Source organism: Crocodylus porosus, unplaced genomic scaffold (assembly GCF_001723895.1).
Source record: "Crocodylus porosus isolate Cpor-Errol unplaced genomic scaffold, CroPor_comp1, whole genome shotgun sequence".
Lineage (NCBI taxonomy): Eukaryota > Metazoa > Chordata > Crocodylia > Crocodylidae > Crocodylus > Crocodylus porosus.
This window is the reverse complement of record NW_017728910.1, coordinates 44326986-44345122: the sequence shown is the minus strand read 5'-3', so window position 1 is coordinate 44345122 and position 18137 is coordinate 44326986. Positions and strand designations below refer to the sequence as shown.

Below are 18137 nucleotides of genomic sequence, written 5' to 3'. Positions count from 1 at the left end.
CCCAGCTGACTTCCTGCCCTTTGGGCAGGGGGCTGGACTCGATGATCTCCCGAGGTCCCTTCCAGCCCTGATGTCTGTGAAATCTATGAAATCTTGCAGTTATATTTGTATTATGTGAAGGCTAAAATGGAAGAAATTCAAACAACGTAAAACCCCTTAAGATAAGCCATGATGATCTAATAGGCAACCTGCACTCTAGACTCAAGTAGCTGATCATTACTCTGTTCTGCTCAATAGGCCAACTTTCACGCATACACCAAGATCCAAAACGATCGGCACCTACTTAAAAATCTCTTCTGCCTGGTGCTAATGCAGTGTTCGAAAATTCTCCTAAATAAAGCTTTAATCCAATAAATTTATAAACTCTGATATTCAAATCATAGCCAGTCAAAGACAAAAAGCATTCTTCCATGCTTCAAAACTAGTTTTGCATGGGGGAAAAAAACCCTCCAAAAACAAAAAACCGGTGCCTTTGTGCGGACTGCAAGCAAAAAGGCAAACGAATCCAGCGTACCAGCATAGTCGTCCGGTCACCTAATTAGAGTTCCCCATTCCACTTGATTTAGAATTAGCAGGTTTCATCTATTAACTGGATTAAATGAGTTGAGAGAGTCATTTGCTGGGACAGGTATAACAACTTCAAACAAATGAGTGCACTTACACATTATGTCCTTCTCATATATCTTTGTGACAAGGTTTGTAGCAGAATATGCAGATTTGCTGTAATCTGACATGGCTATGCCATGAGCATATCTGCTATGGCCTCAAACTTGGAACCTCTTAACTGCCAACTGTGCACCACAGCATCCAAGTCACCCCAGCTCCCCACTTACATTACTGAATTATAGTCAAATATATATATTCAGTTCTGAGAATACTTACCAGCTCCATTGCAAATACTCCATGATGGCAGCCTGTAAGGAGTAGTAGAGCTGTAGAACACGCTGACATCCTGAGGTGCCAAGAACTCCACAAACTTGGCATTTTTAAAATAGTCTCTCTTACAGCGGAGGATAGAGGCCGCTTGATCAGAGATGTACAAGATTTCCCCAGTAACCAGGGAAACTGCTACAGCAAACATGTCCTAAGCAATAAACAAAATTTCAAATAGTTTAGACAATGAAAAACATTGTCCATCTATATACTGATGGAGTTTAACACACTAAAGTATTTGTACCTTCAAACCAGAGTTCATTTGATGCTGACAGATAAAATGAGCAATATTTGTAATTTACAAGACATTATTACACAAAATATGCTGTAAGATGCATGAGGCCTCAAAATACATTTTAAACTATAAGATGAACCTAACTGGGATAACACATGCTTCCTGACCTGTGCTATTGCCTTTACTTATTGTTTCAACAACTGGTTGCAGATTTTTACTAGAAACTGTCCACATGCATGTGTGCGCTTTAATGCACATTAGCCTATTTTAATACACATTAAGGCATCACAAAAAAACCCCATGCTCTTTAACTAATGCACATTAAAACGGGCTAATGTGCATTTTTCTAGTATCTTGCAATGGAGGTACTAGATTTAATGTGCATTACCTAAAAGAACATTAATTGAAAGTATAGACATGGCTCAAAAAAGTCCTCATCTATACTGTATAATTTCAGAACTGATCAATACAGTTCCTCCCATAACATCAAAGGACGTATTTTATGAAATAAATCTATACAGGGTCTCAAACATGGCACATCATCATGATGTTTCCCTTGGGCAAACTGAATGCGAGTCAAAGTGTTTAATAATTTAGCAGAGTAGTCAATGATGAAATGGCTGATACAAAAATTGGAAAACAGAAAATTATTGGGTCAACCAGAGGTGTCCAATCTGTGGCAAATAGCTTGTGCCTCGGCACATTATCCAGTCCCATTTTTTATGTCCCAAGAAAAAGGAAGCGGTAGCAAAGCTGTTGGGTGACTATTCCAAAGTCCAAATGATTTCAGCATAGATGAATGTTTCTTGATAATCAGGCTATGTTTTATAGGATTTTTTTCTTAACCATCTCATTATGTCTACTATAGCTTTTTTGGACAACCTTTAGCTACTCATAGACATACAGTGGGGGAAAAAAAAGCCAACTTATTTTAGGAGTTATTGAAGTTAGAGATGATTTATCCATGTGAACATTCCAATGTGGAGCATGCATGAGCCTCATGAACCCAAGATCAGCCATTTCTTTGATCCACAGTATGGTATGCCCACAACCTACTGTTACTTGACCTTTGTACTGAAGGCACAGAAGACAACATGTACCTGCTATGCCTCAATTCTCTCTCCACCATTAAATTCATTTTAAGAGCAATGATGACTTAAGCTGCTGCAAAATTCTGCCAGTGCCACGTATTGGGCTGGTAACATTGGCTACTCTAATAAACCACGGTGCTTGGAAGTATGGTGAAGTCACTGCAGTTCTGTAGCAGGGTTTCGTGCAGAGGACAATTCTTCACTCATCAGCAAAGTCAGGACAGTGACTAAGAGTTAGGTCCTCAGAAGGACACCATACAAATCTCTGGTCTCAAGAATCAGTGCCTCAGTGCCAGGTCTTTTCCACTGTCGTGGGTATGAGCTGTTATCAAGAACCACTCAGAACTGCAGCTGTTAGGAACTGGCTGGTGCAAAGGAGACTTCTTTGTCCAGGAGCTCACTGTGGTGGGGATTTACCCCTTCAACTACCCTCTCTCTTTAGTCGAGACAATTTCTCTTTAACTGAAGTTGGAATTCTTGAGGTAAGCAGATTGTACTAGTACTCTGGTTACCTGGAAGTATACTCAGGGGATGCCTGAATCTATATAGTCTCACCTTCTTCTTCTTGCAGGTTTGGAAGATGAGCGGTTTACAGATGAAGCATGTTCCTGGAATATACAACTCTCCCAGGCACTAAACACACTTAGCCATCATTCACTGGGATAGGTCTGCTGTATGAGGCACAATACCTTGAATTCAGGAAACCCTGAATGGGGCCATTCAGGGAAAGCTGGGGGTTATTTTGCATAAGGCAGCTAACAAGTTGCCAGTAGATAACAGAAAAGGAAAAAGCTAAATTGTTGAGGTTTTAAAAGTTTGCTACAGGCTGAAACTAATAACAGAAACACTGATTTGCATTGAAGAAGAGATTGAGAGGGACCAAGATACAACAAGCATTTGCTGCTCTTCACATCCTGTGCACCAAGCAGAATGGTAAGGCTAACATATACCAGGGGCCACCTAAAGCCTCTGAGCACAAGTACATGCACGCCTCACACCAAAATGTTCATATGAATAACACTCAGGAGAAATCATTTCCAGGACTGATCACATATGATTATCCAGTTCAGTATCCTGACAATAACCAGTAAATATTTCACAAGGCAGCAAAGAAGCCCACAAGGGACAGTTTTGGAACAACCTGCCTACCCAGGCATGTTTTCTGTAAGCTCATATTTCAAGAGGTAGAATTTCCAATAGTAAATGGTGGGCTAGGAAGAATTATCCCCACTCCACCCCTCCATCAACGCAAAAGATCCAGACATGCAAAGAAGCCTCTCCACCTGCCTATACAGACCACAAAGTCTCATGTATATGCAGGAAGCTCAGCGATCTCCTTTGTACCCTCTGAAAAGTAACCAGAGGTAAAAAGGCACCCCCTACTTCCTAGTGGCCTCTCGTCTCCTCCAAAGAAGCTAGACCTTGCCCCATATCTGTTCTGATCCCATTTTCAGATAAAGTTTAGGAAAGTTATACTTCAGTTCTTATGCTGCCTCCAATTCCCTCTTGTGAAGAAGGTTGCAGAGGTCTCTGGCTGCACATCCCCACCCTTTCTAGTTTACACACTGGAGAGGTTACTGAAAAGCCCAGAACTTCCTCCCTTAACTTCTTTGAAAGGATTGAGATGGAGAAGAGTGGAGAGTGCCTGTCTTTCTCAATGTTCTTTCCGAGTTTCTTCCCTCTTACTTGCTGACCTGTTTCCTGGTTTATTCCCATCTTCCCCCTGCTTCCCCCCACCCCGGCCAAGACATGGGCTTTCAGGGGGATTACAAGCTCAAATGTGGCATATCCTACTTACCCCATCTTCTGCAAAACAAGACATTAGAACAGAGATGGGGAGGTCCTTTGAATTTTATTCATGCAATATCTGGAAAAATTTAATATAGTTGTGGTACCCAATATGATCAATTTTTTACTACCGCAGATGAGAGATTCTTCAGATTATACTGTTTAGGGCCAGCTAAAAAAGGCTATTAATAAGCACATAATACATGTATGTCTTCCTTAAAAACTCCATCCATTCTCAACAATTAAAAACACAAATATAAAATGTGGTCCAGAATCCACATACTCACTGCATTTTTCATGATGTATTCCGAAGTGATGTTCTGAACTTCTTCAATTGTATAGGAGGACACATCAAGACCAGAAGGATGGCTTTCATTTGTCATCAATAATTGGTAATATTCTTCATTGGCTATAAATAAAAGAAGTACTTAATACTGTCTACATGCACATTTCAAAATGTACTTGTTAACACTAACTGCCCATTTAGAAACCAAGATTTTTGGGGGTTAGATTTAGGACAGGCGGTTGGGAAAACTGGATTCTATCCCAAATTCTACCATGAGAAGAGACAATAAATTTCTCTTTAATACTGTTTCCTTATCTACAACTTGGAGAAACTTATCTAACTCAGTGGAGTGTTATACAATTTAAATTCACCAAGTTAATCAGCCATGTGCTTCACAATCAATATAACAATTCTTGTACAACCTACATGCTAAGTGTATTTTTATTTGAATTAAGTATCTTGCCCTACCTGATTTCTCTAAAAGAAAAATATCAGTACTTTTGGCAAGTGAAAGAAACACAAAACCATGTAAGTTACTGGGGGTTAGCAATTCAACTCATTAAAGCAAACAAACAAACCACAACTATACTAGCTTTAGGTTCTTTTCAGTCATCGCGAACTTAGACCAGCATTTCCCAACCAGTGTGCCGCAGTGCACTGGTGTGCCATCAGACATGGCCAGGTGTGCCACGGAATTTTGGAAAAGTCACACAATAAATGAATAAATGAACGCTCTGTCCGTAATACTCCTGGGTGGCGTGGCTCCAGCCAGTGCCAGGCACAACCCCCACCCCCCACCCCAGCTTTGTGGAGCAGCAGCAGCATGGGGCAGGGGACAGCGACTGCATTACCTGTTGGGGGCAGGAGGAGGGGGCAGTGTGATGCAATTTTTCCTTTAAGTGTCCATTGGGATGGAAAAAGTTGGGAAACGCTGGATTAGATGACCTCCAGAGGTCCCTTCCAACCCTAATTTTCTATGATTCCCTTTACATAAAAGAAAGATTCCAATGCTAGTTCAAGAGTTTGCTTTTCTCAAATCAGGCATTCTTAGAAGTTTCAACCTTGCTTACCTTTAACTTGTTTAATGCTCTTAAGTGCATATTTCAGTGTTGTCAGGACACTAGATTTGCCTTTAATTCTCTTTTTAGATGGGAGGTGGGCTTTTAGTTCTTGCAATGTTTTCATCAATTCCTTTTGTGTTTTGGCTTTTGTGGACTGCTCACTGCTACAAAATTAAAATAAAGATTATTTTCATGTTTAAACTATTACACATTAGAGAAACCCAAAGCCTTTTGACATTTGTAACATAACACCAAATACCTTGTAGAGCTACCCTAATTAGTTTCAGAAGTATATGGCATCAAAAATGTTTTGGGTTTGTAATAACTAGTTACACCACCAAGTTTACCAAATTTAAATTGGCTCATTATTGTTGCGAACAAAAATAAAATGTTAAACATTAAGTGTAATGCATTTTAAATTTACCTGCATCCACTGGTAGACTGATTATGTTCAGAGTTTGCAATCATCAGGTTAAATGCATTTGAGCTGCAAGAAAAACTGAAGGTGTTAAATAAAGAGTCAGGTGCTGTCTTTAGGTTTAGCTTTAAAATAAACAGTAGAAAATTAAAAAGTTAATGTATACCAAACCAAAGCTTATACCAGGTAAACTGGCAAAAGGAACAGCTTCAGTCTATGGTACATTATGGTCTACCACCATTCAGTAGGCAATAAACCTGGAATTCTAAAATAGGCATGGGTGTCACTGACATCATTAAATGGAAAAGTTTATCTTGGCTTCATGTCTTAATTCCCCATCATGATAAAAGTGATTCACAAGCTCTTAAAAAAAGAAAAAAAGGAAAATAAAAGAAAAGAAGCCACTAACTAACAATACCCCTGCAGTTAACCAACTAGACATATTGGCAAGAAAACAGATTTTCGTGAGGCAAGTGTAATTTGAGTTTAACACCCTGTTCTGATACAGATTAATATTAGATGCAGTATTTCAACATTTTAGCCTTGGGTTTAATATGCAAATAAAATCATATTCTGCATTTTAAATTCAGGATTAAGACATGGAGAGTGGAAATAAGCCATCAACAACCTTCTTTCATGGATCTATTTGCTTTAAGCAGGAAATATAAATACAAACCTTCTTCAGTATATTTCCAGACAGCGTCAATGTGCACCTCCTGAGAGCGCCGATGAACCCTCCTGACCAGCCATGCTCCCCACTTAGGCGATGGGTGGGGGGAGGGCAGGCAGGAGCACCAGTGCCCCCTTGCAAGCACCAGCCGGGGAGTGGAGTGCTGTGCCGCTCCCAGAAGTGGCTGTAGTGACTTCTGGAAGCAGCTGCAACGACTGGTTGTATTGCAACTGGCTGTGGAGGACCTCTACCCAGTCATAGGCCATGGGGAACCACCCCCACTCCAGCCCTGGTCGAGGGGACTGGCTGAGGAGGACCCCCCCAGTCACTGACACATGCCCCCCTGACTAAGGCAGCACCAGTTGCCCATGCTTCCAGCAATATTTTCATTAGTTTTCCTGCACTGAAGTTATCATACAGTCACATCATCCTGTGTCCAAAAGGAACTGCAGTACTATTTTCTCAAATTAAAAAGAACTAAAAGAATACAATATATTACCTATCTATTACAGTGTGAAATTGTGAAGGGAAAAAAAAATTAATAATGAATGTATACAAGGATAAAGAAGACTAAGCATATGAATACAGCCAAACAAGTTACATGGCAGACATTAATCTAACAGTAGATTATACTGTAAGACTTAACATAGAAAAAGAATGAGATTAAACTGATATACTACCTTTTATGACAGTCTAAAGACTCCAAAAGCATTGCTGAATCTTTCCCATTTTCATCTGATTCATTGCCATGAGAATCATGCCCACTGGAGTAGTTTTCATTTGTGTCATTTCCACTGAAGTCATTACCACTAGAACCACTGCTCATCTCAATATCCTCCTGAAGAGCATCCTGATGTTGTTCAGGCTTTGTTTGAATGTTAGTCTCCTCAGCAAGCATTTGACTATGGTTATTTGCAAGTTCAGAATATCCATTCATGTTGTATTATTGCTTTTCTGAGACTAAGAAATATATTTAAATGATTTCAAGATGTTGCTCACGGTTCTTCTCCCTCAGTGCTACAGCAGAATTCCTGATCTTAATACATCCCACTGCACATGCAGAAATACTTTCAGAGATCAAGAATCAGTCAAGTCGTATTCATACTTTTTCTCTGCATACAAGATTTGCAGTCTTGGAACGTGAATGCAGGAGCCTAAGAAGGAGGAGAAAAAAGTAAAACTAGGTTGAACAGTCGGCTGTAACATTCAACTTCCTTTAAAATTAAATAATGTATTTACTTGAAAACAAGAGCACCCTGAATATAAGATAACCCCCACAATTAGATTCAATATGGGGAAAAGGTATATATTTGTTATAGTTTTCTATGCATACAATTTCACTACGGAAATTTATCTTGAATTTATCTCCCCCCCCCCCCCCCCCCAGCTATAGAAGGGAAAATAAATCGGGGAGGAGAAAGGGGGGGGGGTGTCAGGTGGCCCCCTTGCCCTCTACTCCCCAGCTTCTTGCCCCTCCTTACTTTCAGACACTGCTCTCCCTGAACACGTGGAAGTGAGGGGCAAATCTGAAAACACTGACTTTGAAATAAAAATGCTTCTAGTATTTAATTCATCCAGGATTGATGCATTTTTATCTTTTTTGAAACTGCTACAAGTTTTAGCACAGGTACTCCATAACACATTTAAGCTTTCGCATTTTTGCATCTACAGATATGTGAAGACAAACTATATGTGATGTTAGTCCAAATCTGAAAGGCTCATGATTTACCATACAGTTCAACTGGGATGGGCCACAGCAGAGTCAATAGCATTTCCAGTCATAGTGACCCCACAGGTCATTGCTGCTCAATGTGTGTGTGTGTAACCATACCCCCTCAAAGGATCTACGTGCTAATTATCGCACCACTCATGACTGAAACGTGATGTTTTAGTCACGAGTCCTGGGACCCTCCAATATATATATGCAAATGAGGTGCAGGACAACCTGGAACGGCTCTATCTCATGGCAGGTGCGGCCACACTAATCAATCATACTCAATAGGCTGAGAGAAGGGCTGATGATAAAGGGATTCTGAGTGAATTGTTTGGGGCTCTATTTGGAGATGTTTGCCAGACATTTAAAGCTAGTGAAGCAATAGGTATCATGGGAAATTGGAAAGAAAGGTACAGTTCAGCTGTAGAAGTCAAAAGGAAGTTGATGTGTAATCACTGTAGTGTCTCAACATGACATAAAAAAAGAGTTAAAGCTGAGGGAGACTGAGCACAATGGGCACTACCACACAGCTTCTTCAGAGAGACTGCATGGACCTATCCTTGTGGAATCCAGAGCCATATGCATTTTCTTTCAGGGATCCAGAATGGAGATAGCAGCAAGGAAGACCCTATACAAGAAGAAATGGACATGAGGCAGGGGGATGCCAGACATCCACCTGTTCCTGCAAGCGTTGTACACAAGCCAGATCTGGAAGCTGGTGTCTGGACCAGAGACCAAAACAGCCTGTCTCATCAAGTATTTTGCAGGTCACCTTCTGAGACAGTGGGGGGTATATGCACCAACCAACAGGAAACCAGGGACCATGGAACACCCCTGGTTCTATAGGGTCCTGAATGAGTACAGGTTACAAAAGGAAAGCCCAGTGACTATGTCAACTATAGGAAGAGACAGGAGACAAGCTATTGACTGTGGAGCTGCTTCCCAAAAATGACTGCCAGGCTGTCTGGGACCAGATATTCCAGAAGGACCTACAAAAGGAGCACAGAGAAATGAACTGGCTAATGGCTCACTGCGCACTCTCAATGAGGGCATGGAGACACAGAGGGGCAAGAGACTTGACCCACCTGCCCCAGGGAAATCAGCCAAGGTACAAGAGAGACCATCGACCACCTCCTACGGCTCTGTTCCTACATCAGTGGTGTGTGGAAAAAGGTAAACCGGCTCCGCAAAGAGGTGACATGAGTCAGGCTGATGACAAGGGAGGCAGCGCTGTACAGACATTTGACTAACCAACCGGCTTTGACCAATTCGTGTCCAGCATCAGCAACACCCCATGAAACTGCAGGAACCTACTGATGTACAGACACTTGCAGCTTGAGGAAACAGACCATGTTAAAATGTTTCTGAGGGAACTCCAGTCCAACTACCCGAAATCAGTGGGAGAGGTTGGAGAAGATGCAGCCAACTCCACCTAGCAAAGGGACACTTGGCAAAGGCTGATCAAAGACACTCCAAGAGGCAGAGGGGTCAGGGATAATGAAGGCGACAGCAATATAACCAGACCTTGAGACAGCAATGATGATAGCAGCAGTGGAAGCAACAGCAAAAGCGACAGCAACAAGGACAGTGAACGAGCTGAGAACGTAAACCCCAACACTGGGGCAAGAACTAAGAGAATGTGTTAGGGAAAGGACTGTGGGAACATCTATTTTAATGGGTGTGCAGGCTTTAAATGAAGTTTAAGGTGTGAAGGAAAGCTTATGCTGTGTATCTGTATATCTATAGAGATATCTCTATAGATACAACTATCTAGAAACATTCTTAAAAAAATTTGTGGAAGGTCCTCATCAGTATCTTGGCCTTTTTGGCTAAGATCATACCAGATGAATACTTAAGAAATATTTGGGGAGTACTACAGAATGGTATATGAAGGTGAAGAAGAAGATGAGAGAAGTCTTCAGGAAGGAAGGCTGAAGATGTGCACAGAAAAGAACAAGAGAGCTCAGAGAGCTGCAAAGAAAGATGCAGGAGCTGCTAAAATAAGTTGCAGAAGGAAGACAGGTATGAGAAGAACTAGAAGAACCAATGCAAGAGATAGAAACTTGGGTTAAAAGAAAAGATGAGAGAAAGTATTCTTAACACAAGAACCCTGGGTAGGAGAAAATGAAGAGTGGTTCCAATATTTTGACAAAAGGAAAGGCAAGAAAGAGCTTAAAGTAATACAGGAAGGTGATAGTGCCCAGGGGGAAAAGTAGGGGGAGGTGTTGGAGGTGATGAGATTTCATGAAGAGTTAATCCAGAAGGAAGAAATAGACAAGAAGATGAAAGATTTCTTGAAAGAGACTAAAGAAAAATTAGAGGATGAAGCAGCAAAGATGTTGGAAGAAAAGATAAAGAAAAGATTAGGAAGTGGAGGAGTGTTTAGAAACTTTTTAAAAGAGGGAAATCACCAGGAGCAGATGGACTGCCGGTGGAATTTTACAAGGAATTTTGGGCATGGGTAGGGAGGGATATAGTGGATGTTTTTAAGGAAACAGGAGAGGCAAGGAAAAATTTTACAAGAGGCATTGTGATCTTACTCTTTAAGAAAGGACAGAAGAAACTCCTGAAGAACTGGAGCCCAATTACACTCCTGAAGTATAAAGTTAATGACCAAGATGCTGGCTTTGAGGACGAGGAAAAACCTCCGGAGGATAATAAATGAAGACCAAGCATGTAGAAAGCTCTCTGAAACCCAAGTGATCAGAGATACAGTCCCAAATCCAAGAGAGTAAACCAAAAACAATTATAGTAAGCCTAGACCTAAAAAAAAGTATACAACAGAGTGGATCATGATTGTGTATTCAAAGTGGTAGGAAAATGAGGTTCCCAGAGAAATTTATATGTCGGATAACCTATTATATAGAGAAGAGTTAAGTCTAAATTAATGGGCACCTAAGGAGGTGCCTTTAAAATCCATACAGGGGTGTGACAATGGTGTCCCTTGTCACCACTATGTGTGTGGGGCATGGAAGTGTTAGCACAAAGAACAAGAAAAGACAAGGTTGCAAGTGGAGTAAAGGTACTGGGAGGAAGAAGACTAAATAGACTGAAAAGCACCATAACAGGGAGCAGGGAACTGGAGGGACTTGGAGAAGTTGGGTAATATAGCACAGGAAAAGGTGATGGCAAAGCTACAACAAATATTTTAGTTATGCTCCGGGAAGGATACTGTCCTCTGTCAGAAAAGTGGTACTGGTCAAGGCTCTGCTATTGCCAATTAATTCTACCTATGGGAACTGCAATTCCACCAACACGGCAGCAGATAGCAAGAGTACAGGAGGGAAATGCATGTTCTTTTGGAATGCCAGAAGAGGAAGGTTGGCTTGATCTGAACTTTAGAAAGCAAGAGAGATTGGGGAAATAGAGGCTGCCAGACTTGGGATTGTTCTTCTATTCAAAATATGTAAACATATTATGCCAGGCAATAATGGAAGCAGAAGGGAAAGAAGCATGTATAACCCAATTTTACACAGCTGCTATTTTGAGGTAATCAGACCTCTTCGAAGAGTCCATGGGTGTGGCAACTAAAGGGGAACATGCTGACCTAGCGTGGATTGTTGTATGAAATCTTGCTGGTGAGAGGCACCACACAGATGGGGCTTGACAAGCCCCAAGTGCCCAAGCAAGAGATGCAGGGAAGAAGAAAGTGGGATGTTTTTTGGGAATGTACACATGCAAAGGCAGTGGGGGGGGAAAGGGTCTGCTGCTTTCTGAGCATCACCAAAATAAACCTGCCATTAGCATTGGAGACGGTGCTGTATGGACCCATATCAAAAGGGACCTGAGGAAACATTATTAAGGACTTTATTAGCATGTATTAAAACTAGTCTATGAGAAGTAAGAAAGCTTAGGGTTTTTAAGGGTTTGAAGTTCACTGAAAGAGTGCCTGAAGCTGGGGCTGCATGAACTGAATTACTACATCGATTGGGACAAGGAAGAGATCACAGAGGAAGAGCTGGAAAAGAAATGGAGGAAAAAGGACTAGACATACTTGTTTCACTAAACCAGAAAGGACTGATAGGCAGAGAATTTCAGGTACTTACTGAGGCAACAGTTTTTCATGGGGTTTTGTATAAAGAGAATATTTCTGTAAGGGTTTGTTTTTTTGTGCAAAGTTGATGCATGTTGTTTAAGGATTTAATGTATGCAGTTGTATTCTTTTATAATGTAATTGTTTTTGTGATATGAAGTCTTGGTAAAACAAGGATGCTCAGTATGTGTGGCTTTGTACGTGTAGGGTGGTAAGCGTGTTTAAGTGTTGTTTTTTTTTTTTTTTTTTATATAGATGCACGTGCGCACAAGTTCACAGGAGCCAACAGTAAAATATATTCAGTCAAAACAAGATACAGATTAAGAACTGATTATTACAGAACAGTCAATTTTAAAAGTTGCAAGTTAGAGTGACAAAGAAAGAGTCATGCAAGCTGGAAATGAAGTTCATTCAGACAGAAGATACAGGAAACCTGGACAAACCCAGGTACTCTGAACAAATGTTGACATAACATCAGACAATACTCCCCTCAAACCCAAGGCCTGCCACATCACCTCTGCCCCCATAAGTCATTTGCTATCCTCTCCCTCCCCACCCCCCATTAAAACATATAAAGCCTGTATTTTCAAATCTATTTTCATATTTGTTTAGAAACTACCAATGGCAGCAGTGGCTGGGTCCTAGTGCCCATGTTCCTGCTTCTAAACTGGGGCAAGTCAGTCTGGCCCATAGCCAGAAAAGGCTGCCTATGCCTGATCTAGGTCTCTCTCAACAGAATACTTGAGAACCTGCTCCACAATCTTTCCAGGTATTGAGGACAGACTGACTGCTCTGTAATTTTCCAGATCTTGTTTCCCTTGTCTTAGAAGAAGGGCACTAAATCGCTAACCTGCTGTTCCACATGGCACTTGTCATCTGGTAGCTGACCCTATTTGTGAAGACTGAAGTTAAAAAAAAACTAAACAAAAACTAACACACCCCACTATTTTGCTTTTTAACAGATTTTTAATTTTATATTCATTTAAAATGTAGCTACCATTTTATTCCCCAATTAAAATTATTTTCTTACCCTCCTACTTACTAATTTTCCAGACATTTTTCTCTTATTTTGAGCTCTCAGAAACAAATATTACTCATTCCTTTTAGCTGAAGATTTACAAAGGGTATCTAGATTTCAGATGAAGAAAGAACTGGGCGTTTAGTTCAACAATCACTACTGACATCTGTATTTTCTTGCTATTAGATTATTTTCTAGAAACTCAATATAGCCAATTAAAAAGACAATCAGAAAGTAAGAAATGATTTCCTATCAATATACTGAGGTTACACAATTTTCAGATCTACTAATCAAGGTCGACAGTATGCCTGTTCATTCATTATGGAGGAAGAGATCAATAGAAGAAGAGTGTTGTCATAGCATAGATGCTAAACACCACTAACAGTTTTGCTGAACTAAAATAAGCTGCTATATTGGTCTTCCTAAATTGGAAGACATGGTAAATGCAAGCTTGCTTCTAGATGAAAATCCAGTAGCATTTAATAAGTGGCATGTAATCTCCACTGTTCAGCTAGATATTCAAACTAGCAAAAATATACTATGCATCACTACTCAGCGGACACGTTCCAAATTGCTACCTTCATAAAAGAAGTGATAGATCCGAAGAATGGTCTGATACTTAATAGCTACCTAATCACTATGCTACTGCCCTTCCAAAAATCATAACTTCTTAAGCTTCACTTCTGCTAATGAAGATAATTTTCTTACAGTTAACCTTCCTAAGGCATTACAGGCAAGACTTTTTGTCCCATGTGTCTCAGCCAATACACCATCAGCAAAGGATTATTTTACATTCTTTACACGATAGCTTGACTGTGGCCAGTTTTGATGCATTTACTTGGGAATTCAATACAACAGATTTAATCCAAAGAAATCTGTTTAGGAATAAGTAATATCCACCGTTTCCTTTTGAAGATCTTTTTCCATGTTATCCATAAGTTTACTTGGAAATACAAGTATTTAGGGAAGTTTTTGCTGGATATTTTTAGAGATGTGCTGTCCATATATAAATATATGTATTAGTCAATCTCATGCACTGCAGTCTGGAAGATTTTTAGCCAACACAATCCATGAATGCACCCTGGACGCCCCTCCATTCACCTATCAAAGGGTGATTTGGGACTAAAACCACTCCGTTTTTTCTCCACAGTATATTTCATTTATAAGAAGTTATACAAAACAACTACTACTCTAAGCTATGACAACTCTGAGACAAAGGAAGCTAGCCAGTTAAATTCACTGACAGGAGACAATTCCTCCTATCCATTACAGGGACTGCAGAGGGAAGAATCAATAATGGTTGGAAAATAACATGTCACTAATCTTGATGCACCTCTCCCTGCACTGTGAAAGCCTTTAAAGACAAAGGTTTTCATCCTAGAGGATTCCAGTCAAGGTCCTGGTCTTGGCCTTAATTTATCCTCCTCCCACCCCTGGCAAAAAAGGAGGCAGTTTGGTGGTACTATCCTGTTGAGAGATGCCTGCTTCTGGAATCCCCTCCAGAAGCAAGTAAGCTGCATGAGAAGGTAGTTCACCGAGAAGCATATGGGAACTTAAGGAGTTCAACAGGAAATATATCAAGACATCCAGGAAATCTTTAGTAAAAAGCAAAAGATCTGTACGACCCCATAAAAAACCAAAGTATCCAGGATGGAAGAAGTTCGATGACTTAAAAGAAGAAGACTGCAGGGGTCCTGCTAAGAAGCATCACAGCTGTGCTACACCGAGCCTGGCCATAGACCACCTCACACATCAGGCAGTGCTCCAACCCTCACCCAGATCCCCTATGTATCAAGCTTAGAAAGTGGTAGTGAAGGAGGATGCTTAAAAAATACATTTAGTACAGATAGTACCCTTCTGCCAATCTGGCCACCTCCCTGGGAAGCATGCAGTCTTTGACTTTAGCTCCAAGCATGTATGAGAGAACAGTTGTAGAGGCTCATCCAGACCTTTATGCTTGTTGCATGGTATGTATGACCATATTAGAGGCGACTACATGGTCCAGAGGGCATAGATGAAGGTGTTCAGGACCCATGTGGGTCAACTGAGAATAAGGGCCCAGACAGAGACAGACTAATCTAGAAGATGAATGCATGACTTTAACGTTTGAGCACTTAGGTTTCTTAAACCACGACTGTTTTGTTTAGAAGGAAAATAGAAAGAGTCTGTTCCATTTAACACAGGGAAACAGTGTCTTTGGCCGCTAACCCACACACCTGGGGAGGAGTGTTTTAAACTCTTTTCGCAGAAGGTTGATAGTAGGTGGGGGGGGGGGGTTCTATGACTTAAGTCAGGAGTAAGAAATAGTTGATTAGAAAAAAAAGTCCTAATTTATCAGCAATATTCAAACAGATTCCAGTAGTAATGAAGGACTCTAAATTACACATATGGCTGGGAAAACACCATGGCTGGACAGTCCATCAAGTTCCTTAAATGCACTAAATGCAATATTTTTCCATTCAGAAGGCAGAGGAGGCTAGTAGGATAGCAGCTATTTTAGATTTGGTTCTGACAAATAAAAGACAAATTGAAAACCTACAGGTAGAAGGCAACTTGGATTGAAGTAATAAAAAGTTCATTATTTTAAGGAAGAGAAGGTGCAAGAGCAGCAAAAATAAGAATATTTGACTTCAAGGAAAAATAAAAACAAGGTAACTTAAACTCAGGCAACTGCTAGGGCCCTCTACAGAAGGTCATCTGATGGATAAAGGAGTACAGGAGAGTTGGCAGTTACTCAGAGCACCATAGCAAAATATATTTATACAGGATGGCTGCTTCCTAAATTAAACAGTATAGATATGCCCACAAGATGCTGCAGGCACGCCAACCAGTTTAGTCAACCAGCAGTGTTAGTGTGCCTGCTTGAAATGCCTTTTGTGCAAGTACTTTGCTTCCAGTTCAGAAGGCAGCTCACCTGAAACAGGGAGGGCAGCAGCATCAGGCACAGTGGGAAACAGAGCTAAAGGATGAGGACAAGAAGTACACAACAAATATAGGGACAGAAATCAAAGGACTTGTAGCTGGTGCATTTACTGTAGTTATATGGGATGCCTCCAAGCAAAAATGACATCACACATGCCCATCATCAGGACTAGTGTCTTGCAAGAGGAATAACATTTTAATATCGACCCGAAGTAGCACCAGGATGTAACATCCTAAAGTCATGATACTAGGAAAAGTCCTAGTAGGCAATATATTCCAAATAAATATATAAATAAATAAACGATGTTTAAAACTAAGTAAAACATATAAAAAAGGGGACCAAAGGGATACCACTAATTATATATAAATATATTTATTGTGTGCTTGCATGCATGCACATTATATATGAAATCTGAAAGCATCAAGAAGAGGAGTACAGTGGTTGTTAGACCTGTTCCTGAGACACACCCTTTGTTCTGATTGAGGGCTCATTTTCTCCTACACTGAGTTCACAGTTATAGCTAGTCACAAAGCTTCAATTTCAAGAATAGGACGAAGAGTGCAAAATATATCTATAGGTAACAAGCACATAGAATAGTAGCTGAATTATTTTTCAAGAGTCTTATTCATAAATTGGCATTTGGAACTCATTTAAGTAGCAAATAATTTTAATTTCCTTATAAACAATGACAATTAAACAAAAAAAAGCTTACAATCTAGTCCTTGTAACAACTTACTGAAGAATTGTTTCTAGGAAAATTCCTTTTGTAAAACAAATAGCATATAACTCTCTCTCTAGTACCTGCTAGGAATTTATAGGGCTGAAAAATCTGTAAGCACCTGAAAAAGTTGAGTGCAAAAGAGAAATACAAAACTCTACAGCTCTTGGTTAAGAGGTTCAAAAGAATGCAATAGAGGCATTGTAGGACTCACTGAAAGAAAGATCCTTTTCAGTCTACAAGCTTACTCGGGAAGCTATATTTGGAATCAGAATTCTAATTTAAAGAACCAGAAAGCTGCATGTCATGGGACTGCCTACTGCTGGCACTGAGATAGGGCAAGGCAGACTTCTGTCATAATTATACCTTTAGGTCAATAAGGGCCAAACCTACCAAGATTCCCCTTGTGACATTCTGTAAACAGATCAGAGACATATTTCAAGGAACACAAAAGGTAGGAGGAAAACCAGTGAACACGGAAGACCACAGTATGCTCGCCGGTACTTGTTTTTAAGTAGTATACAAAATTCTTGGGTCAGATGCGATATCTTTTATTACACCACCAAATAGCAGCAAAAAAAATCCTTTCTTTGAAAGCTTTTGGGCACATACACCCTTCATCAGGCTGAGGAGAATTTAAAGACTGTAAAAGACTGGAAGAAGGTCAATGTGGTACCTATCTTCAAGAAAGGGAGGAAAGTGGATCCGGCAAACTACAGGCCCATCAGCCTGACCTCTATCCTAGGGAAGATCTTAGAAAAGTTTATTAAGGAGGCCATCCTTGAGGGACTGGCCCAGGCTAACATCCTAAGGGACAGCCAGAACAGGTTTGTTGTGGGTAGGTCTTGCCTGCCCAATCTCATTTCCTTCTATGAACAGGTGACATATCACCTGGACAAGGGAGAAGAGATTAATGTCATATCTCTTGACTTAAAAAAAAAAAAGCCTTCGATCTGGTATCCCATGATCACCTCTTGGCAAAGCTGGCCAATTGTGGCCTTGGGTCCACCATGATCCGTTGGCTGGGGAACTGGTTCCGTGGTCAGACCCAGAGGGTACTAATTGATGGAAGTCGCTCATCATGGTGTCCTGTGATCAGTGGGGTCCCCCAAGGCTCTGTCCTTGGACACATTTAGTTCAACAGCTTCATTAATGATGTGGACATTGGAGTCAGAAGCGGACTGGCCAAGTTTGCCAATGACACCAAACCTTGGGGCAAAGCTTCCACGCCAGAAGACAGGTAGGTGAT

General features: G+C 40.6%; 1 protein-coding gene across 2 annotated transcripts in view; it reads right to left on the bottom strand.

Moving 5' to 3' along the window:
- The window catches only part of PER2 (period circadian clock 2), a 63973-nt gene that overhangs the window by 36221 nt on the left and 9615 nt on the right, over nucleotides 1-18137 (bottom strand). Inside the window, exons 2-6 of one of the 2 annotated variants that reach the window (XM_019533095.1) lie at nucleotides 7163-7636; nucleotides 5819-5881; nucleotides 5404-5558; nucleotides 4335-4456; nucleotides 883-1084 (exon numbers count right to left, since the gene is read on the bottom strand). In XM_019533095.1, coding sequence (XP_019388640.1) covers nucleotides 883-1084; nucleotides 4335-4456; nucleotides 5404-5558; nucleotides 5819-5881; nucleotides 7163-7419 — 799 coding nt within the window. In that variant the 5' untranslated portion in view covers nucleotides 7420-7636. The remainder of the gene's footprint in view (nucleotides 1-882; nucleotides 1085-4334; nucleotides 4457-5403; nucleotides 5559-5818; nucleotides 5882-7162; nucleotides 7637-18137) is intronic. The other variant, XM_019533096.1, reaches the window with a different exon arrangement.